This window comes from Syngnathus acus, chromosome 12, assembly GCF_901709675.1.
Source record: "Syngnathus acus chromosome 12, fSynAcu1.2, whole genome shotgun sequence".
NCBI lineage: Eukaryota > Metazoa > Chordata > Actinopteri > Syngnathiformes > Syngnathidae > Syngnathus > Syngnathus acus.
In genome coordinates, this window is record NC_051097.1 from 11,749,851 (window position 1) to 11,771,500 (window position 21,650).

At 55.3% G+C, this 21,650-nt stretch overlaps 5 protein-coding genes across 10 annotated transcripts; 4 read left to right on the top strand and 1 right to left on the bottom strand.

The window, feature by feature from the left end:
* The first annotated feature begins 10 nt into the window (after positions 1–10).
* ved (ventrally expressed dharma/bozozok antagonist) lies at positions 11–12,421 on the top strand. Of its 2 annotated transcripts, XM_037266197.1 has the most exons (4): positions 11–1,485; positions 1,800–2,008; positions 2,361–2,720; positions 12,410–12,421. In XM_037266197.1, the coding sequence occupies exons 1-3, from the start codon at positions 1,305–1,307 to the stop codon at positions 2,706–2,708; spliced, it is 738 nt and encodes a 245-aa protein (XP_037122092.1). In that variant the 5' UTR covers positions 11–1,304; the 3' UTR covers positions 2,709–2,720; positions 12,410–12,421. The 2 variants fall into 2 exon arrangements, with proteins under 2 accessions (XP_037122092.1, XP_037122091.1); XM_037266196.1 differs by lacking the exon at positions 12,410–12,421 and having other exon boundaries at positions 2,361–2,827.
* On the top strand, positions 3,205–6,919 carry gnsb (glucosamine (N-acetyl)-6-sulfatase (Sanfilippo disease IIID), b). The gene is made up of 13 exons (XM_037266142.1): positions 3,205–3,497; positions 4,048–4,107; positions 4,184–4,387; positions 4,465–4,530; positions 4,613–4,711; positions 4,775–4,942; positions 5,014–5,096; positions 5,159–5,277; positions 5,355–5,458; positions 5,555–5,656; positions 5,727–5,837; positions 5,927–6,037; positions 6,132–6,919. Exons 1-13 carry the CDS (start codon positions 3,303–3,305, stop codon positions 6,282–6,284), a joined length of 1,575 nt encoding a protein of 524 aa, XP_037122037.1. The 5' UTR covers positions 3,205–3,302; the 3' UTR covers positions 6,285–6,919.
* mrps24 (mitochondrial ribosomal protein S24) lies at positions 7,176–8,426 on the bottom strand. The gene is made up of 4 exons (XM_037266201.1): positions 8,132–8,426; positions 7,892–7,957; positions 7,708–7,819; positions 7,176–7,632 (listed from the first exon to the last, which is right to left on the bottom strand). Exons 1-4 carry the CDS (start codon positions 8,237–8,239, stop codon positions 7,349–7,351), a joined length of 570 nt encoding a protein of 189 aa, XP_037122096.1. The 5' UTR covers positions 8,240–8,426; the 3' UTR covers positions 7,176–7,348.
* nudcd3 (NudC domain containing 3) lies at positions 8,579–11,031 on the top strand. Of its 4 annotated transcripts, none has more exons than XM_037266169.1 (7): positions 8,579–8,970; positions 9,345–9,544; positions 9,590–9,730; positions 10,014–10,149; positions 10,264–10,407; positions 10,506–10,694; positions 10,782–11,031. In XM_037266169.1, exons 1-7 carry the CDS (start codon positions 8,773–8,775, stop codon positions 10,890–10,892), a joined length of 1,119 nt encoding a protein of 372 aa, XP_037122064.1. In that variant the 5' UTR covers positions 8,579–8,772; the 3' UTR covers positions 10,893–11,031. The 4 variants fall into 4 exon arrangements, with proteins under 4 accessions (XP_037122064.1, XP_037122065.1, XP_037122066.1 ...); XM_037266170.1 differs by having other exon boundaries at positions 9,345–9,496; XM_037266171.1 differs by having other exon boundaries at positions 9,345–9,481.
* A 315-nt stretch (positions 12,422–12,736) lies between the features above and the next one.
* On the top strand, positions 12,737–21,589 carry zmiz2 (zinc finger, MIZ-type containing 2). 2 transcript variants are annotated; one of them, XM_037266120.1, is made up of 19 exons: positions 12,737–13,087; positions 14,523–14,604; positions 15,196–15,313; positions 15,468–15,679; positions 15,955–16,114; positions 16,358–16,618; positions 16,731–16,922; positions 17,012–17,095; positions 17,258–17,435; positions 17,500–17,641; positions 17,742–17,952; positions 18,063–18,168; positions 18,492–18,649; positions 18,737–18,804; positions 18,872–18,940; positions 19,058–19,299; positions 19,752–19,867; positions 20,385–20,549; positions 20,631–21,589. In XM_037266120.1, the coding sequence occupies exons 2-19, from the start codon at positions 14,555–14,557 to the stop codon at positions 20,736–20,738; spliced, it is 2,640 nt and encodes an 879-aa protein (XP_037122015.1). In that variant the 5' UTR covers positions 12,737–13,087; positions 14,523–14,554; the 3' UTR covers positions 20,739–21,589. The 2 variants fall into 2 exon arrangements, with proteins under 2 accessions (XP_037122015.1, XP_037122016.1); XM_037266121.1 differs by lacking the exon at positions 12,737–13,087 and adding an exon at positions 13,124–13,218.
* Positions 21,590–21,650: the final 61 nt, after the last annotated feature.

Genomic DNA, 21,650 nt, shown 5'->3' on the forward strand with positions numbered 1-21,650 from the left:
TCCATCGCCCCCAAAATGCTAACGACTTATTATTGTCGTTGAATTTTTTTCGACGTGGAACCCAGGCGGCGCGGCGCGTTCTTGCCAAGGTTCCTGATTTTGACGCAACAGATATGTCACGTCTTTTCAGAGCGGCAACGACACTTAACAAAATAGCGTGATGACATCACTTTAGATCGCATCAATGAAACCTCCTGTCATGTTGCGGGTCAAATTGGGCCAAAGTTCAAAATACTTTGCGTGTGAACCTTGATGTAGAACCTTTACGGAGTCCCAAAGTTAAGTTTGGAGGGTCAAGAGAAACGCTTGCGTCGAATTGACCCATGAACATTGCAAGCAAAATGATCACGAGTGCAATGGCGCGCAAATGAGGACATGGCCCCATGTCCAGCGTGGAGACCCATATGGTGCTGGTTGGTCTCGGTGGGGGAGGTTGGGTCGCTGACCGCCGCGCCGACTCGTCCCACCGGCTCCATCAAAGCCCCGGGAGCCTTTGAAGGCTTGATAGGGATCAATAGACGAGGGGAAGCGCTCCTGACGGACGGAGAAGGCCTTTTCAGACGGGGCGGCAACTGCCGGCCGGCCGCCGCTGGCCAATCCGCTCACGCGTGGCGACACGAGTCGCCATCGGCGCTGGGGTGCTGCTCGCCTTTTAGCTTTAAGCTTCCCAACTACACGGGTTGGCAAAGTTTGACTGACTGACTGACTGACTGACTGACATACAAGAACTCTGCATGTGTGTGAGAGACGCCTTGAGTAGTGGGGCAGGGGGTGGGGGGTCCATAACAGTAGCAAACAGGCCCATTTAGGAGATGAAAGAGCCTGAATGGAGCCAATCAAAGGGCAGTCCAGTGGGTGTGTGTGTGTGTTCGGGGTGGTCATGGACAGGGGGGGGGGCATCCCCATGTACTCCTCCTGCAGTCTGCCATCATCCCATGTTGCCAATGCGAGCCTACGTTGCAAGTGATGGCGACAGTATGAAGTCAGGCAAAAAAAGGTTCAATCCAACTCAACTGTAGGCGGCCATGATGGTTTTGCTGTCGCCAAAGCTCCTTTCGATGTCCGCGGAGGTGCGTGGCTGAGGTGTGTCTATTGGCAGGAAGGTCGTGGGGGGGGTCTAGACTCACTGGAGCCTCATTGAGACTGAATGACTGCACTTGTGAGGGGAGGGTGCCAAGGAAGGGCTGTAGCCTTTCATGTGCGTAGAGGCGGGCCGCCGCCTATAAAAACAGCGGTGCGGCCCTCGCCCCCCCACTCCGCCCCTCCAGGAGGACGCTCACTTACCTGAACACACCACAGACGTCATGAGAGGACACTTTTCCATTGAGTGGATGGCGCAAAGCAGCCGGCAGCGACCCGCCGCCAGCGTCAGCGGGGCGGCTCTCGCCGGCGCCAGCACCGAGAGCCTGCCGGGGTTCTACCGGAGGGCCCTTGACGACAGTGGAGGAGCCCCAGCCAAGAGGCCCAAGATGGACACCAAAAGTGGTAAGTCTGACACACACACACACACACACACACACACACACACACACACACACACACACACACACACACACACACACACACACACACACACACACATGCGCACAATGGACTTGAGTCATTCTTTTCAGACAATGAAACGTTACATGATTTTTAAGCTAACCGAAAACTGATATTTTTTTTCTACAATATAGAAATGAATGAAATGCTGGACATTAAACATCAAACTGAATTTTGCACACTAAAAAAATGGTATCCAACAATTTCGTTGAATTTTGAAAAATCATTCCAACGTGAGAAATAAGTTGTGCTGGCAGCTCCGGAGGCAGAGGAGGAGACGTCGGGCTACGAGAGCGAGCGGTCCCTCTCGCCGCCGCCGCCGACACCCCCGTCCGGCAGGAGGCCGCGCACGGCCTTCACGGCAGAGCAGATTGGCAGCCTGGAGCGAGCCTTCAAGAGGAACGCCTACCTGGGCACGCAGGACAAGGCGCAGCTCTGCAGCAAACTCAACTTGTCCGACAAACAGGTCCGCTTGCGCTCGCGTCTGAGCTAGGCTAGCCCATGCTAGCTAGTCACGCTAGCCCATGCTAGCCACGCAGCCAGCCAGCCAGCCCACTTTGCTTCGAATGCCGCCGAGATTTGAACTAGCAAACAGCACGCTGTCGGGTGCTTTGCTGCCATCTGGTGGCACCGACACGCAGTCACAAAAGAAATGTGAATGTCATGTGAGCAAGCCAACTCGTGCCAATGTTTATTCCCACGACAATTTGGACTTTTCCTTTGTGCGAACCTCTTGTGAATGCACACATCTTTTTTCTGCCTGACATTGTTTTTTTTGTGGTTCTTCCTCCCCTCTTGTCACCGTGACGACGGCGCAGATCCGAAACTGGTTCCAGAACCGGCGCATGAAGCTGAAGCGGACGGTGCAGGACGCCCTGGCGGCGCACGCCTGCCAGGCCAGCGCCGCGTCGCGCTTCGGCCCCTACCCTGAGCTGCGGGGGTTCGGGCCGGCGCCGTACCCGCTCTACCACCACCCGGTGCCGCTGCCGCTTCAGGACGACGCTTTGGCTCAGCCGTCGCCGCACAACCTGCAGTACGCCTCGCCTCTGGACCCGCTCTACCGACACGGTGGGGTGCCGGGCGCCGCCGTGTTGCCCGGCGCCGCCGCCACGTCCCCTTCCCCGACTCCGCCTCCTCTGATGGCAGCCTACGCGGCATACTACTGACAGACAGACACAGTGGCTCTGTCTCGCTCGGTGGACCTTGGTGTTGTCTTTTTGGTTTGCGTGATGACTTGTGTATTTCTCACTCGATTGCAATAAAATGCAGCCATGCATGTTGCCTAGCTCTGGTCCTCACTGGGGGGGGGGGGCACTGGTCGCCGACAAGCCAAGAAGTGGTCACCAGTTAGCGACTGCATTCAAAGCACTGACTGGAAGGAAAGGCACAGCGAGACAACTAATTGACGTCATGACGTGGCTTACATTTGAGGGAATAGGGGGCGCTTGTCGTTTGGAAACTTCGATCAGCTGCTTGAACTTTGACGTCACCGCCTAGAATAGATCTTTATTGTCATTGTCACACATGCACAACGAAATTTAAATTTGCCAGTAAAACAAAAAAAAAAAAAGGCTTGCTCAGCTGACTGGCGTGAGTTTTATTTGATTTTTTTGCTGACTGGCGTGAAGTTTTGGTTCAAAGTCTACTTCGGACATCTTCACGCCCACTGGCGCGCGCCCACGTGACCAGCGGCACTTCCTCAAGCCGCAGCTCGCACGCGTCGCCAAGTCCGTCATCTTCTGATTTTCTTGCTGCCTTGAATGCTGCATGTCTTCGCCGCTTTTGTCTTTCGTGTCTCCGTTTGTGTTGCGGTGATGCTCGTGGGAGTGTTGCGCGTGCTCGCGCTGGGCGCCCTGCTCACCTGCGGCGCGAGGCGCGTGCTCGGCGGCGGGGGGCCCGGCAGCAACATCGTCCTCATCGTCACCGACGACCAGGACCAAAACCTCGGGGGCATGGTGAGTACGCGCAGTCGCTCGGCAGGCAGCTGACCTTTGGAGCGACCTCCTTGGAGGAACATTTGACGCTTTGCTTTGGAAAACCCGCGTGCAGTGCACTTTCCCCCGAGCCAAATGTCACTTTCCGTTTGATTTGTTGCCACCGTGCGCGGTTTCCGTCGAGCACTGGCGTTTACTCCCCATCAAGTGGTGGCGTGGCGTGGCGTGGCTTGGAGCCGGGGCATAATTGCGCACAGGTCACCTCCTTGATTGGAATCAAATGAATTGAAGCCGAGTATTCGTCTTCCAACGCGTTGTTTATTTTGTCTTGGACTGACCACTCCGCCAATTTCCACGCTGTCTAAATCAATAACTACGCCTTCCGTGCATCCAAAAACGTTGATTTGATTTTAGTTTCGAGCCAATCTGATCTGAATTCCCTTTTTGCGCGGACAACAAATGCCTAGAGCGTCTTCCAGATGAATGTGCTACAGAATTGCAAATAATCTTGGCCACCGTGTCCATTTTGCCTTGCCTTGCCTTGCCTTGACTTGGACTTGCTGTTGAGCAGACCCCCATGAAGAAGACCAAATCTCTGATCGGAGACGCCGGCGCTACCTTTGTCAACTCGGTGAGTCCGCTTGTGTTTGGGCTAATGCTGTCGACGGCCGCGCCCTCACCTGACCCCCCCCCCCCCCCCATTCCAGTTCACGGTGACGCCGCTGTGCTGCCCGAGCCGCTGCAGCATCCTGACGGGTCGCTACCCTCACAATCACCTAGTGAGGAACAACTCGCTGGCCGGGAACTGCTCCAGCGCGGCCTGGCAGAGCCGAGGCGAGTCGGACGCCTTCCCCGTCTTCCTCAGCAAGAGCGGCTACCAAACCTTCTTTGCCGGGAAGTACCTGAACCAGGTGGGCCGACACATTTTCCCACGCCGAGACCTTGGCTGGACGGGCGCCCGACGGACCCTGCTTTTGTCTGTCGACAGTACGGCAAGAAGGAAGCGGGCGGCGTCGGCCACGTTCCGCCCGGGTGGGACCAGTGGCACGGCCTGGTCAGTGGCACGCGTGCGGGCCGCTGCCTTTCTTTCCACACACGCGCATAAACGAGAAGGTGGCGGCTGTGTGTGCGCCCAGGTGGGCAACTCCCGCTACTACAACTACACCCTGTCCAGAAACGGGGCTGAGGAGAAGCACGGCGACGACTACGCGGACGACTACCTCACCGACCTCATCGTAAGTGGTCGACGGCGTCTCGTCTCGTCTCGTCTCGTCTCGACTCGGCTTTCCCGCCCGCAGGCCAACCGCTCGCTTCAGTTCCTGGACAACCGCAGCCCTCAGCGTCCGTTCTTCCTGATGCTGGCGCCGCCGGCGCCCCACTCGCCCTGGACCGCCGCCCCGCAGTACCGACGGCGCTTCGCTGACGTCAAAGCGCCCAGGGACGGAAGCTTTGACAAGCCGGCCAAGGTGAAGGCAAAACCCACACGGCGCAGACACCGGGAACCATCCCCGGTTGCTTTTTTTTTTTTTTTTTGCAGGACAAGCATTGGCTGCTGCGCCAGCCCGCCAACCCCATGGCCAACAGCTCGCTGGCCTTCCTGGACGACGCCTACCGCAAAAGGTGTGGCAAACGTGAGCACGGCCGGCTCCGTGAGCGAGGTGAGAAGGAGCATTATCCCGCAGGTGGCAGACGCTGCTGTCGGTGGATGACCTGGTGGAGACGCTGGTGAGGAAGCTGGAGGAGCTGAAGGAGCTCAACAACACGTACGTCGTCTTCACTTCGGACAACGGCTATCACACAGGTGAGCGGAAGGCGGGCTCCGCTCACGGGCGGGTTCCCAACACGCCGGCGCCGCTGTGTTTTTTGGTTTTCCCGCAGGTCAGTTCTCGCTGCCCGTCGACAAGCGTCAGTTGTACGAGTTTGACATCCGCACGCCGCTGCTGGTGCGCGGCCCCGGCGTGAAAGCCAAGGTCACGCTGAAGGTCACCAAAGAAGCGCCGGCAGATTTGAATTTGTGATTGAAAACGGGAAGAATGGGTGATCATTTTGATTGTCGCCCCTACCCCCCCCCCACCCAGGCTCCCGTGTTAAACATTGATCTGGCGCCGACCATTCTGGACATCGCCGGCATCAACGCGTCGGCCGCCAACTTGGACGGGCAGTCCTTCCTGCCTCTGATGGTCGGCCGGTGACGTCACCCTCGCTCGGAAAGCGTGGCCCCCGGCCTAACGTGTCGTTGTTGCGCGCCAGGCGCCGTCGTTGCGCGACGGCTCGGCGCGTCCCTTCTTCCTGGTGGAGCACACGGGGGAGGGGCTGTCCAGCGCAGACCCCAGCTGCCCCGAGATGGGGCCCGGCCTGTCGGTGAGCGGCCGGCCGTTTGTCAGATGGAAATGCTTTGAATGCTGACTCCGCTCCACGGTGAGCACGGTCGTTTGAATTTGCCGGCTCAGCAATGTTTGCCCGACTGCGTGTGCGAGGACTCCTTCAACAATACCTACGCCTGCGTCAGGACGCTGGACGGACGCGACGACATGCAGTACTGCGAGTTCGCCGACAGCGAGGTAAGCGCACGCGGGATGGCAATGTAGCCGCTTAGCAGCCGGTCAAGGTGCTGTGTGTGGCAAAATCTCCACGAGCCTCTTTTCGCGCCACCAGTCGTTTGTGGAGGTGTACAACCTGAGCTCGGACCCCCACCAGCTGGAGAACATTGTGAAGAAGGTGGACCCGGCCGTGCTGCAGACCATGAACCAGCGCCTCATCAAGCTGCAGTCCTGCCAGGGCGTCGGCTGCCGCGCCCTCTCCACGTGAAGGAGATGCGGCCAAAGCCGCCATTTTGATTAGCACCGGCCACGAGGACTTCCTTCTTTTGTTTGGCCGGCGAAAGGTGCGCTCCACTTCCTGTTTAGTTCCCCATTGCACCACGAGATGAATGAGGCCTTGCGTCGCCGCCGTTAATCACTCACTCCTTTCCTTTTTGGGTTTGAATTTGATCAATTTGAATGTTGCTGTGTGTCGCCGTGAGCCCGCTAAGTGATAGCGAAGAGCCACGTGTAATTGCCTCACGCGCAAAAGGGATGCCCTGAAATGGCACTGCCAGGCAGCAGCCTGACAAAACAAAGCCCCCCCTCCTCCTCCTCTCATTCCGACTTAGTGGCCTAGGTGCCACCTTTTCGTACACTTTTCACAAATGACTCCTTGTTGCAATTTGGAAACCAGGAATCTCACTTGTGACAGATGAAAGATGAACTCTGCAAACTGCGCCAAGTCGCTCAGCCTGTCGACGGCGCAAAAGAGTTTGTCTTTTCAAATGATTCAGTCACTTTGGAAATGAAATTGCATATCCTTTTAAGTGTTTTGCTGCAAGTGTTTGCACTGCCCAAGCCTTCCATGTGAATGATTGCACTGTGACAAATGAAAATAAATCAAAAATAGTCTTTCTTGAATGTGCTTTACATTTGTTTTAAATTCCATTTTCAATTGGGCTGAAATTGGAAACTGGTGTATCATAATAATAATAATAATAAGAATCAGATTTGTCGTAGAAAGTCTGTCACAAACAAAGAGGGCCTGAATGGCAAAGGCCGTGCAAAAGCAGAAAGCTTATTGTCTCCGCTTTTTGCTCAGAAACCAGTGGTTTTGGTGAAACACACACACGCACTTCAAGACGAGGACCAATAGTTCCAAACAAAACAAAATCAGTGAGTGAGTTAACATGACTACATTTTTTTTGCCGCCCCCCCCCCCCTTTTTTATTTTTTCAAGTAGGCCACCGCAAAGAACCCGGTGAGTGTCCGTCATGGGCAATTTCTCAAATCAATTGGAGAAAGGAAACGGCTGGCTTTCCGTGACAGCAAAGGGGAAGTTGAAGGCCGTCACAGATATTTGTACACTTGCTTCTCCTGCAGCGTCTGCACGTCCAGCTTGACGGGACATTTGTAGAAGTGCGACAGCAGCGACTCGGCGTATCCAATCAGGAAGTAGAATTTCTGCGGCGGCAGCTTTTGCAGCACGAGGGCGCACACCGTCAGCGCGTTGCCGCGCCGCTTGATCACCAGCTCGTCGGCCAGGCAGCCGTGGAAGGTGCCGAACATCAAGCGACGGATGAAGGCGTCTTCGACGGCGCGCTCCGCCGCGCCGTCCTCGCCTTTGAGGTTACCTGGCAGGGACGAAAATAAACATGGGCGGGCGCCAAAGGGCAAAAATTTGGCGAAGGTCATGTTTGGAGACGCACTGGTGTGCTGCGATAGCCATCCTTTGTGGTGGGCGATGTGGTGAGGTTTCAGGGCTTGCTCGTAGGTCAGAGGACGATCGCCTTTCCCCACTCTGATGCGAGCAGCTCGGTTCTGCCGGGCAAAAGAATCACGAGCCGGTCATCATCTCGGAGTTGGACAAATGCGGCGTGACGTCACCGTTACCTTGCAGCACACTGCTGTGACGTGAAGGTTTCGGCTCCCGAGTGTACTTGCCCTGCTCGCTGCAGCCTGCACCGAAAACAAATCATCGGGGTTGCAAGCAAGCATTGCAGGAATGTTTCTCTTTTGGTAGTATCGTACGGATAGCTGCGGCACAGTTCTCAGTAACAAACAATAAAGTAGAAAGTCAAAAGAAGAACAGTCAAATGCTCCTGGCAAATGCCTTTTCATCGCTTTACCCACCAGGAACCTCAAGCATCCTGTGCTGCTCAAGGGCGTCGCCATCTTGCTCTCACTGTTTACGAGGCTAACACAATTGACATTCACTTTGTCCTTGTTTTGGCACAACATACAAAACGCAATTCATAAAATTGAATTAACCAAGGAACTACTTGAATCGAGTTTGATTTACACGTATAAACTTGAAAATAAATGTAGAACTCGGTGCGGAACATTATAATTTCTCTCGTAACGGATGACTATACATGCTGGAACCGGATGTAGACTAAAATAAATGTGAAAAAGTTAACTTTGTCGCATTTCTTTAATAGGTCAACTAATTAGGTTCGCCTATTAAATGGATAATTGAGTGCGAACTTATTTTCTTGGTGTTTATTTGATTCACAGTAGCGGGGTGGTTTGTTCCTGTCACGCTCAGCGTAGAGTCGATTTAATTTGAAAGTGTCCAACCGGATGCGTGGCATTGTTCTGGAAGGAACCCTCACGGACGTTGAAAAAATGCAAGGCTCCTGGCGTAAACATTGACTGTTTTCTTCTCAAAGTCCGCTTCTTCTTCTTCTTCTTCTTCTTTTTTTTTGTTCACACCAACGGCGCACAGAGCTACAGTGGAGCAACATTGAAGGAACCACGCGGAAAGTATCGCCATGGCGTCGCCACTCGAGATGACGGAAATGTACGACAACGCGCTGCTCGGCATTCTGCAGCACGTCGGAAACATTCATGACTTTCTTCACGTCTACTTTGGCTTTTTGTACCGCAAGACTGATTTTTATCGACTCCTCTCCGGTCCCAACGACAAGATGGGCTTCCCGCCAGGTGTGGCCGAGAAGATGGTCTTGAAGGTGGGCTCGCTCACTCACTCACTCACTCACTCACTCACTTCGCGAGCCGATGCATGCAACTTGACCTGCACTTTTTAAGTTTGTGTTCGACTAGGTAGGGACACCCCGTTCCCTCAATGTTTACATTTAATCAGCATTTCTGGCAAGGTTTGACGATGCATTGGAGCGTTGACGATTTCACGAGTCAGCTGGCTTCCGTACCAAAATGATACGCGTTCCAAACCGTTTGCCATTATGCTTGTATTTGCATGAAGCAATTGGTCCCTTGCAGCTATTTCGTGAACATTTAAGCCACAATTTCATTCATTGACGACTAATGTATTGACTGACGTTCACAGTCTTAAAAAGTTGAATCTGCCCCTATTCCTGCGCAGACGTTCAAGGTGTTTGAGAAGTTTTCCGAGGAGATGCGGAAAACGCAAAAGCAGCACGGGGACGAAATGGCAGCCGCTCCAGCGGCGATCCAGGAGCTGGAGGTCACGTCTGAGGCGACGCAAGCGGCGACGCAAGCGGCGGCGACGCAAGCGGCGGCGACGCAAGCGGCGGCGACGCAAGCGGCGGCGGCGACGCAAGCGGCGGCGGCGACGCAAGCGGCGGCGACGCAAGCGGCGGCGACGCAAGCGGCGGCGACGCAAGCGGCGAGCTCCTCGGCGTCATCGGATCCCGTTGCGGAGTCTGAACCCTCAGCCATACCTCAGGCTCATGGCCCTGGCGGCGTGGCTCAAATGGACGGGAAGGCTGCGGCGTCCCGCTCAGACAAGTCCGTTTTTGCCCGTCATTCGTTCATTCATTCATTCATTCATTCATTCATTCATTCGAAACAAAAGCATAACAGGAGGGTGATGTTTCCCAGCGTCCCTGAACACTAAGATTCCCCGTTGTCCCTCATTGCGACATGTCTCTCGCTGTTTGGGCCACGTCACTTTTCCCAGTGTGCAGCGCATCGGTGCGCTCTACCCGATGGTGTCACTTCGCTGTGATGTTTCCCGGCGTCCCCGAGCGCAGCATGGAGACGAACGACGCTTTGCTCTTTTTGTTCCCAGGCCAAACAGGATTGGGTCAGCGTTGGACTCGGACAGCTACAACGGTGCCGTGCGGGACAAGTACCAGTGGTCTCAGGACTACAACGACGTGGAGGTGCGCGTCTTTGTGCCCGAGGAGGTGGTCAAAGGCAAGCAGGTGAGCGAGCCCCTTTGCGGTGTCGGCGATTAATAATAATAATTCATTCAATTTGTATCGCGCTTTTGAAAAACCCAAAGACGCTCATGTCGCTAATGTCATTGGTGTTCCCAGGTGAGCGTGAGCCTGCGCAACGACGGCATGCGCGTTTGCGTGCGCGCGGGGCCCGAAGAGCAGACGCTGGTGGAGGGCAAATTCTCGCACAAGATCAACACGGAGAATTCCCTGTGGAGCCTCGAACCGGGAAAATGCGTCGTGGTAATGGACCGAGCGCGTCGCACCTCAGTGGCGCACAGTCTCACGTCTTCTTCTTGCCTTCCTTTCTTTGGCCCTTGATTTCGCCATCCTGCGGCCAGCTGTCTCTGAACAAGTCGTCGGAGGTGTGGTGGAAGTGCGTCCTGGAGGGCGAGGAGGAGATCGACGTGGACTCGCTGAACCGCGAGCGCTCCATGGCCAGCGTGGACGAGGAGGAGCACGCCGTCCTCGACCGCCTCACCTTTGACTACCACCAGAAGCTGCAGGGCAAGCCGCAGAGCCACGAGATGGTCGGTGCGCGCGGCGGCGGCGGCGGCGTGGCCGTGTCTCTCTGTGGGTTCTGTGTGCCCATGTGTTTCATGGATGCTTATTTGCAGAAGGTGCACGAAATGCTGAAGAAGGGTTGGGAGGCGCAGGGCTCGCCGTTCAAGGGCCAGCAGTTCGACCCGTCCATGTTCGACATCCCGCCCGGCGCCGTGCAGTTCTGAGCCTTCGGCGCCGGACGTCCCGCCGCTTGCAGCATCCTGTCGGTTGGTGACATCGCCGATCGCTCCGACCGAAAGGACGAATGGGACAAAATGGAGGATCTCGTCCGTCTTCCTTGAGGACAAAAACAAGTCATGTTCACAAAAACGTCAGCGAGCCAAAAAAAAAGGCAGCGGCTCGCTCCGCAAACGCCACGCCTGATACCCAGACGGACAAAGCTATTTCTAAAATGAAATAAAAGACAAACGTCACAGTGTTGTACGAGGTTGCTAACGTTTCACTAGATTTGATTTTAGTGCCGTCTTCGCAACACGTGACGATGTGACGCTTAGAAGTTGGGCTGATGTCATTTGTCTTTCAGCCACGAGAGGGCAGCAGGCGTCAAGTTGAGGACGGCTGAAAAAGATTTTCGCCTCGTTAGTGTTGCGACTACAAATTTGAACGCTGCTGAGCTCGTAACCGAAGCTCGCCTCGTAACTCACAAGGCCACGCCCATTAGAGGCCCAAATGAATTTGGGCTTAGAGGTCCTTCGATGTCATTGATCATGCGTTCACTCCCTTCATCCTTCTTTATCTCTTTTCCTACCCGCTTGCGTCCTAATTGCCTTCTATCTAACCTTTCTTCCTCCAAATCTATGGCTCCCCACCCCCATCCTTTGGTCGCCCCCAAACCCCTTCCACTGCCCCCAAATCAGTCATGTTATGTGTTGTTCGAGGTCATGAACAGCAGCCATTTCCCTGGAATGTTCCAGCGCTTGCCAAAGCCTCCCCATTGGAATGCATACGCAAGCTAGGAAGCATGCGTGTGCGCCGCTCACCATGGCAACCAGCTGCTTCGGGCGTGTGCGCAGATGCCGTTTCCGTGTGCGCGCTCAAAAATGACAAATGTCAAAAATCATGCCCAAATGCTCCACCTTCCGCCCACCCTGCCCTGGTGGAGGTTCAGCCCCAATGAGTTGTCCACCCCCCTTGACTCCCGGCCTCCCCTCTTTTCTCTCTGCTCTTGCGTGATAGGCGACATTGTGTAATGACTGCAGTAGGTCGCCACTATGCGGCAGGTCGTTGGGGGAGGGGCTGATATGATAGTGTGCAGAGGAAAATGAAGAAATGGGAAATCTCTGCACCTGTTTCCACGGCAACCCGGCTCTGAAGAAAGAGAAGGGGAAAAAACACCAATGGGTTGCGACATTGTTCTCCCTCACACGCACGTGCACACTTGTACAGACTACCACACGCAAAGAAGCATCCATGCACGCACGCACACACACACACACACACACACACACACACACACACACACACACACTGCAACAACATGACACTTGGAATGACCGAGAACTAAAACACGCACGGACACATGCAGCAAGACACCCTTTTATTTACTCCTTTATTACACACACACACACTTGTAAGTAGGGCACAAACACGACACAAATTTCAACGAAAAGACACCCACTTCAATAAGACTGATGTCGAACGATGAGCAAATGTCGCACGCTTATAAACACACTTCCACAAGCAGACACACACAAAGTCCTGTAGAACAGGTACTTGCACACATACTACATGACGCAGCCACACGCATCTACAAAAACATGCATGCGACACACCTTTACATACACACTGAACTAGAACCATACATTGGTATGGACTACAGAACACACACACACATTATAATAGTGCTATGAATGTTTGCAAACTTTTGGAGGCCGTATTTTTTGATTCTCTCGCTCAAACTGTCAGTACTTTCCCAAGATGGCGGAGGTAAAGACGCACGGCGAGTACCTGACCATTTCCTGGTGACGTCATGCACACCAGTCGGAGGGGCGGGCGAGTGGCGGTGACGTCACGAATTCATTATAGCTTGTCATTGTGCAATGGTCTGTTTTTGCTTAAGTGAGCTCCGTGTCCTCGACAAGCTAGCTGTAATTGGCCCGCCGAGTTAGCGTAATTTAAACGTGACGACGACCGGAAGTGTTAAGTCGCCCTTTCAAACACTTTTGCGCTGCGCCGCCTGGCTCTTCCTTGGGCACAAAATGAGCGTCGAGAGGGGAGACTTGACGACAGCGTTAGCCGACTGCGACACCACACGAGCTAGCTAGCTAGCCTGCTATGCCGAGCTAAGCTAAGCTAGGCTAAACTAGCTAGCTCGCCGAGGCGTCTGGCTTTCGGGACGTGGACGCGCGCGCTCAGACAGGTGAGCTGCGTGGGATTGACACGACGCGCGCACGGCAGCTTTGTGCGTACACTTCGTATGGCGCATATAGGAGCACAATTGCACGCGCAGTACCGGGGTCGCGAGCACGCACGAACGCACACAGCAGCCAGGTAGGCGTTACCGAACGCGTCTCGTGCCGATCCCGCCGCGTGCACGCCGCTTTGTTCCGCCGTGAGCCCGTGGCGGGCGCGAAAGCCAGGAGCTGTGCGTGTGCACGTTGTACACTTCGACGGTGATCGTGTCCATCACACGCGCGCGCAGGCACGGGTCATCGGTTCCACAGCGTGCGCGTGCACAAACGTGCTATTGTCTGACGGACCCATGTCCGGCCGGGTCGTGCGCGTGCACTCACAGCGCGTTGGCGCGTGCAGCAGGTTCTTGTTGATTTTGTTTGTGTGCGGGCGTGATTGGATCGGGTTGTATTTGTGGGATTCTTTGTGGTTGCGTGTGACCATGCGGCACCTGTAGCGACTTCCACGCCTGACGTGCACGTGCGGGTGAGGTATGGACTTGTGCGTCGTTTCCAGGTGCACGCTCACGCACTCGCAGTGCTAATGTCAAATGTGAAAGCTTGACTTTTTCATTTTAACGACCATCATGCCCACCCAGTCAATCGCTTGTGTGTTGTTCTTCTTTAGAAAGCACACCGCCACCTGCTGGTTCGGATAGAACTTTGCCGTTATTCTACCTCGTCGAAGGCATGGTAGACTAATTTGCGTCGACTGGAAATCGGGAGCTTAATTGCGTATCTAGGGTCGTCTTCCGATCGGCCGAGAGGCCTCGCTCAGTTTCACTGGCAGCCCTCCAACTTCCAAGGCATCATCTTTGGCCATCCACGTGATCCCGCCATCATTTTGTTGGACGTGTCACGGCAGACGTAGATTCCACTCCACCTGTCTGTGAGGTGTTTTTATTGGCTTGATCAAATGGGATCGCAATCATACGATACACAGTCTGGGATACCGAGCCCGGTATTCAAGAGTTTTGAGTCGCCATGTTTGAGCGTGCCAAACAAGGAATTTGACTTGGGTCCATCACAGCCTCTGTTCAACATTTCGGTGACTAACAACACTCAGGACGTGTGAAAATGACGTGAAGTATTCTCAAACATCCCCTGATCTTAAACTCCCAGGAGGGCAAGGAAAAACTGGGAGTTTAAGATCAGGGGACGTTTGAGAATATTAGAATTTTCACAAGTGCACGCCGACTACATTTGCGGATAGAAAGGCGGGCATTCAATCGCAGTGGCTTTTCTTTGGAAATACACAAGGTAAATTTAGTCGCTGGCCACCCAGGCTCGCCATCCCGTGGGAGGAGGCGGGCGCTCGTCAGGTCCGAGGGCGAGGTGTCGTCCAAGCCGTCGTCCTGACGACGCCAAAGTGGCCGCCTCAGCGTCTTCCTCTTTGTTTTTCAGGGGGGCTTCCCAGTCACCCCCATGCTCCTCCAATGAAACCCCTCAACTCCATGAAACGAGCCCCGCATCCCACTCCTCAAAGGTAATTCCCACCCACGCGCAAACGAGCCTCATTTCGCTCAGGAACACGTCGTACACATTTAGTGAGCACATGGTGTTCTGGACTGATCTTTTGGGTGAAACTGCTCCAAAATTTGAATCCTGCTAGCAAACCGTCATTGGCTAATGAAAACAATAACAACAAATTAAGCATTTGAAAAGTTGACTCCAATTTGTACCGCATCCGGCACCTTGGCTGTATTTGATACTCCGAGCCACACGGGGGCGGCAGGAAGCTCACGTATTGGAAGCGTTAACTTCCCATTGGCGGACGTAGCTTGGCACTTGGCAACGGCAGAGCTCAACCAATGCCGATTGACTCGGGCACGGCGCTCGACGTGTGTTGCGTCCCAAGAGCGAGCGCGTCTGAGCGTTGGCTGCAAATGCATCACGACCGGCTGCAGTTTACTAATGACTTCATTTGTAATGGCACTTTAGCGCTCCGAGCGGTGGTGGTGGTGGTGGTGGTGGTGGTGGAAGCGGGCGCTAAGGGCCGCCGCTGCCTTCATGGCCCTTTCTTTTTTTTTTCTTCTTCTTCTTCTTCTTCTTTTCCCTCCTTTCTCTTCCCTCGCAGCGGTGACGGCGCCTTCCTCCATGAGCCAGTCTCCTGGCAACCAGCAGCCAATCAGCAGCCGGGATCTCTCTCTGTAGTAACCACAGTGTGGGGTGTGACCAATCCCACGCACAGCCAGGTAACACGTGAGCCCGCTTTGTCAAGTGGCCAAGGAAAAGAAAAGCAGCACTTTGCATTTTGGCTAAGTGCGGAGATGCCACGGCTGAAAGCTAGCATTGGAAAGCAATGTCATCGGACGGGGACCCGTCTGATTTGTTTTTACCGAGGTGCAGGTGATCGGAGCGCCACCTATGGGTCCTGGCGACGGGACGGGCGGTCACATGATGCCCGGCGGAGGCGGTGGGCCCGCTATGCCCGGCGCCATGGGACCGCAGTTCATGAGCCAGCAGGGGTACGGCGACGCCATATCCAAAGGCTACGGCCAGCCGCTCATGTACGGACGCCCCGGCCCGGCGTACAACCCCGCAGCGGCCTACGGCGGCAGGTGAACGAGTGGGGCTGGGGGCTCTTTCGGCTCATGTCGGACTCGGCCGCCAACAACGGTGTCTCTCTCTCTCTCTCTCTCTCTCTCTCTCTCTCTCTCTCTCTCTCTCTCTCTCTCTCTCTCTCTCTCTCTCTCTCTCTCTCTCCGGATCGATGCAAAGCTAAGATAGAAACGTCCCATGATAACTTTGCTAACGTTTGCGCTGAAGCCAAGTTGAATTGCGTTGAGCTGGGTCACGTCGAAATATGACCCAGCGAGCGGTCCTCTCTGTGCAGTTATCCCGGTAACGGCGCTGGCATGGCTGTGCGCCCGCCCTCGGACTTCAGCACGGCGGCCGCCGCCGCCGCCGTGGCCGCCGCCACAGCTACCGCCACCGCCACAGCCACGGTGGCGGCCATCCAGGAGAAGCAGAACCAGGACATCAGCTACGCGCAGGTCCTCAAACGCCTTGTTTAAATGGGCCCATCCCAAACTCGGGACCCTAACGGGTGCCTTTATTTCAAGTCTTGAGTTTAATCCATAATTGGAAAGCTTAACAGGTCCAAGTGGAAAAGCCCTTGCCTGATACTTTTATTTGCAACTTTGCGCCGGGCCCGTAATCCCCATAGGAAAGGCTAGCCACGGCCAGCAGAGGGCAGCGTCACCTGGCTTCCTGACTCAGTTTGTGTTTGCCGGCAGATGGGCGGAGCCTCCTCGTACAGTCCCCAGTTCATGTCTCACGGGGGCCCTCACGGGGGCCCTCACGGGGGCTCTCGCGGAGCCCCGGTCATGAACCAGGGCGGTATGGTCTCGAGCAGGCCTGTGGCGGCGGCGCCACCCCCTGGCGGGGGCTTGTACCCTCCCCACCCCGGACACGTGCAAAAGATGCACGGCGGCGGATCGGGAGGGGCGGGGTACCCAGGCGGAACCCAGGGACTCAAACGAACTTTCCACTCTGAGGTGAGAACCGACCGTACCGGAAGCCTGGCCTCCGCTTCATTTTTAGACCTCAGTTGCCGAGCTCAAGACTCGTTTGCAGCCCTAACCCTGCCTCTGACTTGTGACCGGGCAGTTTGGCGGCGGCGGCGGGATGTCGTCCATGTCGGCGTATCCTCAGCAGCCTCTGCAGCAGCCTCTGCAGCAACCTCTGCAGTACCCACCCACAGCGCCGCAACGCTGCTCGCCCTCGTACCCGGCCGGCCGCATGCCCCCCGTGGGCCAGTACGCCTCGGGCTCGCTCGGCAACCCGCCCCAGTACTACAAGGTAATGATGGCTTTTTTCCAGCAGATGGAAGGCCCCAAATGAAGTCTTTTCATTTGTTTTTTTTCTTTGTTTTTGGGTGTGCTCTTCAGTCAGAAGTGTTTAATGGCCAGGCGAGTCTGCCCCCTGCAGGCCCAGGAGGATACAACGCCTTCACTCAGGCGGCAGCCAGCGGGGTAAGTGGCGAGCGAGAGAAAGAGAGAGAGAAAGAAAGAAAGAAAGAAAGAAATGGCCAATGAATGGTTTGAAGTGGCCAGCCCAAGCGCTGCGCTGCGTTGCGTTGCGTCATCACGGGTGGGTCCTGATGCACGGCTTACACTCCGGTGTGGCCTCGCCAGCCCGGCCGGGGCGGAGGGATGCAGGCGTACCCCAGCTCGCCCATGGGCGGCAACCCCACACCTCCCGTGACTCCCGGCGCTTCGGTGCCGCCCTACCTGTCCCCGGGCCGCGACGTCAAACCCCCCTACGTGCCCCCCGACGGGAAAAGCAGCATGGGTGGCCCGCAGACTGCCACGGGTGAGGCAGGCGCTGCGCAATTTTATTTTGGAGCCTCGCCCTAACCCGTCTCTTCCCGATCAAGGTAATCCCAGCGACGACCTGCGGCTAACTTTCCCGGTGCGGGACGGCGTGGTGCTGGAGCCTTTCAGACTGGAGCACAACTTGGCTGTCAGTAACCACGCCTTCCAGCTTCGAGACTCCGTCTACAAAACGCTCATGATGAGGTCAGGCGCCACATTGGCTTGGGAAGGCCGCTCCCTCGTCCGGCCTTTGAAAGAAAACGTTCGCTTCAACTTGAGCCTGCGGCGTGACGGCCCTCTGCAGGCCGGACCTGGAGCTGCAGTTCAAGTGCTACCACCACGAGGACCGGCAGATGAACACCAACTGGCCCGCCTCGGTGCAGGTGAGCGTCAACGCCACGCCCTTGTCCATCGAGCGCGGCGACAACAAGACCTCCCACAAGGCCCTGTACCTCAAGCAAGTGTGCCAGCCCGGCCGCAACACTGTCCAGATCACCGTCACCGCCTGCTGCTGCGTGAGTTCTGAATAACCGTTAGGGCGGGCGTGCCGTGCCGTGCCGTGCCGTGCTGTGCCTCGCCTCCCTTGGAGTTGCCTTTTCGTGTAACGGCGCCTTTGCTCCCGCAGTCCCATCTGTTCGTGCTGCAGCTGGTCCATCGGCCCTCCGTCAGGTCGGTGCTGCAAGGGCTCATGAAGAAGAGGCTGCTGCCCGCCGAGCACTGCATCACCAAGAGTGAGACGCACGCACGCTCGATTGCGAGCACGCCGAGCGCCGCGACCTCCGTCGACGTTAAACGCGCTTCACGTTCATTTCCGTGCCGTTTGTGTTTAGAGCCCGGGCGACGTTTGCCCCTCTTTTGGAAAAACAAAATATTGTTCACAAGTTTCCCCAAAAAAGGCCTTTTGAACTTTACAATCCTTTTTCCCTCCAAATCCCTCTTCCCCTTTGGACAAGTTTAAAAGGTGCATTAGTGCCGCCTACAGGCTGGGAGTGGCACAGTAAGTGTCTTGAAACAGCTGTCCAAGTGACGGATAATGTGTCACCGTGTGTTTCAGTCAAGAGGAACTTCAGCAGCGGCACCATCCCCGGGACCCCCGGGCTTAACGGAGAGGACGGCGTGGAGCAAACGGCCATCAAAGTCTCGCTCAAGTGTCCAATCACCTTCCGGCGCATCCAGCTGCCGGCGCGAGGACACGACTGCCGGCACATACAGGTGGGCGGGCACGTGGCTCGCGTGAACCCAGCTGGAGGATCTTGCGCCCAATGAGAGCAAGAGATGCGCTTTTTTTGTTCTCTGTAGTGTTTCGACTTGGAGTCGTACCTGCAGCTCAACTGTGAGCGAGGAACGTGGCGATGTCCTGTCTGCAAGTAGGTGCTTTATCAACACTGGCTAAGTCAGGGGTTTCTGGGCTCAAAATGCCGCTGTGCTTTGCAGTAAGACGGCTCTGCTGGAGGGTCTGGAGGTGGACCAGTACATGCTGGGGATCCTGGTCTACATCCAGAAGTAAGTCCGCGTCCCTCTCGGGCGGGAAGTGCCGCCGCCGCTCGCTTTGCCGCCGCTTTGCTGCCGCTTTGCCGCCGCCGCTTTGCCGCTCACTCATTTGCCACCCGGGTCCGCCAGTTCTGACTACGAGGAGATCACCATCGACCCGCTGTGCGGCTGGCGGCCGGTGCCGGTCAAGCCCGACTTGCACGTGAAGGAGGAGCCCGACGGGCCGGCGCTCAAACGCTGCCGCACCGTCAGCCCCAGTCACATGCTGCTGCCCAACGTGATGGAGATGATCGCCGCGCTGGGACCCGCCTCCTCGCCCTACGCGGCGCCGGCCGGGGCCGGCAGGGCTAGTCCCGACTACAGCAGACCCGGTGAGAGAGAGAGAGCTCTGCTTTTTTTTTTTTTTGTAGGTTGTCACGGTGACTCAATTAGCCTTATATTGTATACGTTAAAGGCTACACAACAAACTCATGAATAGACAGCAAACTGTTCAAATATTTGAAAGAGCGAATGGAAATAAAAATTGCTAGCGACAACTCCATTTTTAATTTTGTATTGCTACATGAAGTCCAATTTGCCTTTACGGGCCGCATCTCACCCTCGGGCCTCGAGTTTGACACCTATGCTCTAGATTTGTACTTTATTTTTTCTTGTGCCAACCGTGGCGATGAACGTGGATCTTCTTTCCTTGCGTGAACGTGCTGCGGACGTGAGAACACAAATGAATGATTAACCCAAAGAAGAAAGTTGGCTGAGCCGACCGACCGAGCCAGGACCCTCTTCCTCGTCTTCTGACATGCTTGTTTATCCCCCCCCCCCCCAGGGAGCCGAGGCTTTGCCAGCCTATCGGGTTTCCCGGAATTCCCCAACACTCCCGGCACGCCGACCGCGGGCGAGTACCCTCCATCGGGACCTCCGCTCCCCTACCAGGCCGAGCAGGTGAGCCAGACAAAACGTGGGCGATTCTGCAGCAGCCGTCGCTTCGTGTTCCGTAACAGGCACGACGGTGGCGGGCGCAATTGCCAACATTCGACGGCGGACAAAGTAGCATGGGTTTTGTAGTTTAGTGCCCCCGAGTGGAGAAAAGTAATAATTGCGCTTTGGGTGCTTTCGCCACCGCTTCCTTCTTTTGCTTCAGTCATCGCCGACTGCAAACTGAGTTTTGATCTTGATGCTCAGTCTGCCGTCGAGGACAGCTTGATGAGTTCAAATTTTGAAGAAGACGTTGGCTTGCAAATGCATCGTCTTTCAAGTTGAACAGCTGACTGACTGACTGACTGACTGACTGACTGACTGACTGACTGACTGACTGACTGACTGACTGTCTGTGCCTGCTGGCCCACCGGTGACGCTGAGAGCCACTAAGCAAGCGTTGCTCCCGTTTGTCAAAGGCAGCTGCCGGCCAACTGTCGCCTGGCCTATCCTTCCTTCACGGTGTTTCTTTCCGCACGGCTAGGCCCATAATGCCTTGCTGCCGCAGCAGGCCGCCACCCCCAACCTCGGCGAGGAGAGGAGCAGCGGCGCTTCCCACAACGCGCGGCTGCACGCCGAGGGCTCCTTCGGCCTCGGCGGCCCCCCGGGAGGGGGCGGCGCAGAGGCGGCGGCCGATCACTCGCTAGATGTACGTGAGCTTTCTGCTCAGGAGAGCGATTGTCTGCAATTGCAGTTGCCTGACTTTTGTTTGTTGTGTTTTTTTGGGTAGCTTCTGCCCGAGCTGACCAACCCGGACGAGCTCCTGTCCTACTTGGGTCCGCCCGACCTGCCCAGCAACAGCAGCGATGACCTTCTGTCGCTCTTTGAGAACAACTGAGCAGCGCCTTTGGCCGCCTTCTTCATCTCCTTTCTCTGTTGTCTTTTTTTTTTGTCGTCTTCCGTCATTTTCATCTCCTCCTTAATTTCTCCCTCAAATCTTTGCGAGGCAGGCTCGACCGTCTCCCAATTGCTGTCATTTTGTCCTCGCTAGTAAAACAGTTCAGCGCACGAGTCGAACAACTACGACCTCGCCTGGCCTCACCTCACCTCGCCATTTTGCTCTCGACTCACCGGCTCCTCTGTCCAACATGAGGAAAGAAGAGCCGCGCCACGGAGGAGCTAGCAGCGGCTTTGAAGCAGTCATTTGCAGTTGCGTGGACTCCTTAAAAACCACCGCCCGTATTCGCCCTACGAGATAGTGTGCTGAGGGTGGACGTTAATAAGGCCTAAGGAATGAATGCTCAAACGCTTTTGCATATTTGAGGTGAACGTGTTGAATCAATGCGACAACGCCCACATTCCGTTCTTCCGGTTTGGCAGCGTCGCCTTGGCGCTCATCAGAATATTCCCGTCTTGTCCTTTCATCGCAGTACTTCGACTTCTCCCTGATCATTATTTGTCCTTTTTGACACAGCCTACAGTCTTCTTTCTAACAGACACTTTGAGAGTTCAAAAAACCACGACGAAATTGTTGACTTTATTTGGAGGGGAAAAAGTGACAATTGAATTGCAAATTTAGTAGAAAACACGTTTTTAAGATGTAAACTATTGCACATATTTTGTAACACACATTTTAATTGCCATTGCTTTCTATTTATTTTGTAATCATTGTCGTCGTTGATTGTACCTGCAGTTGTTTTGTTCTTGCTGGAGCTTCAAAAAGAAGATTAAACCCATTGTATAATTTCAGCAGACGTATGTTTGTTGCCTGCACTTTGAAGACACTTAAGACTGCAGATGTCAGCGCTAA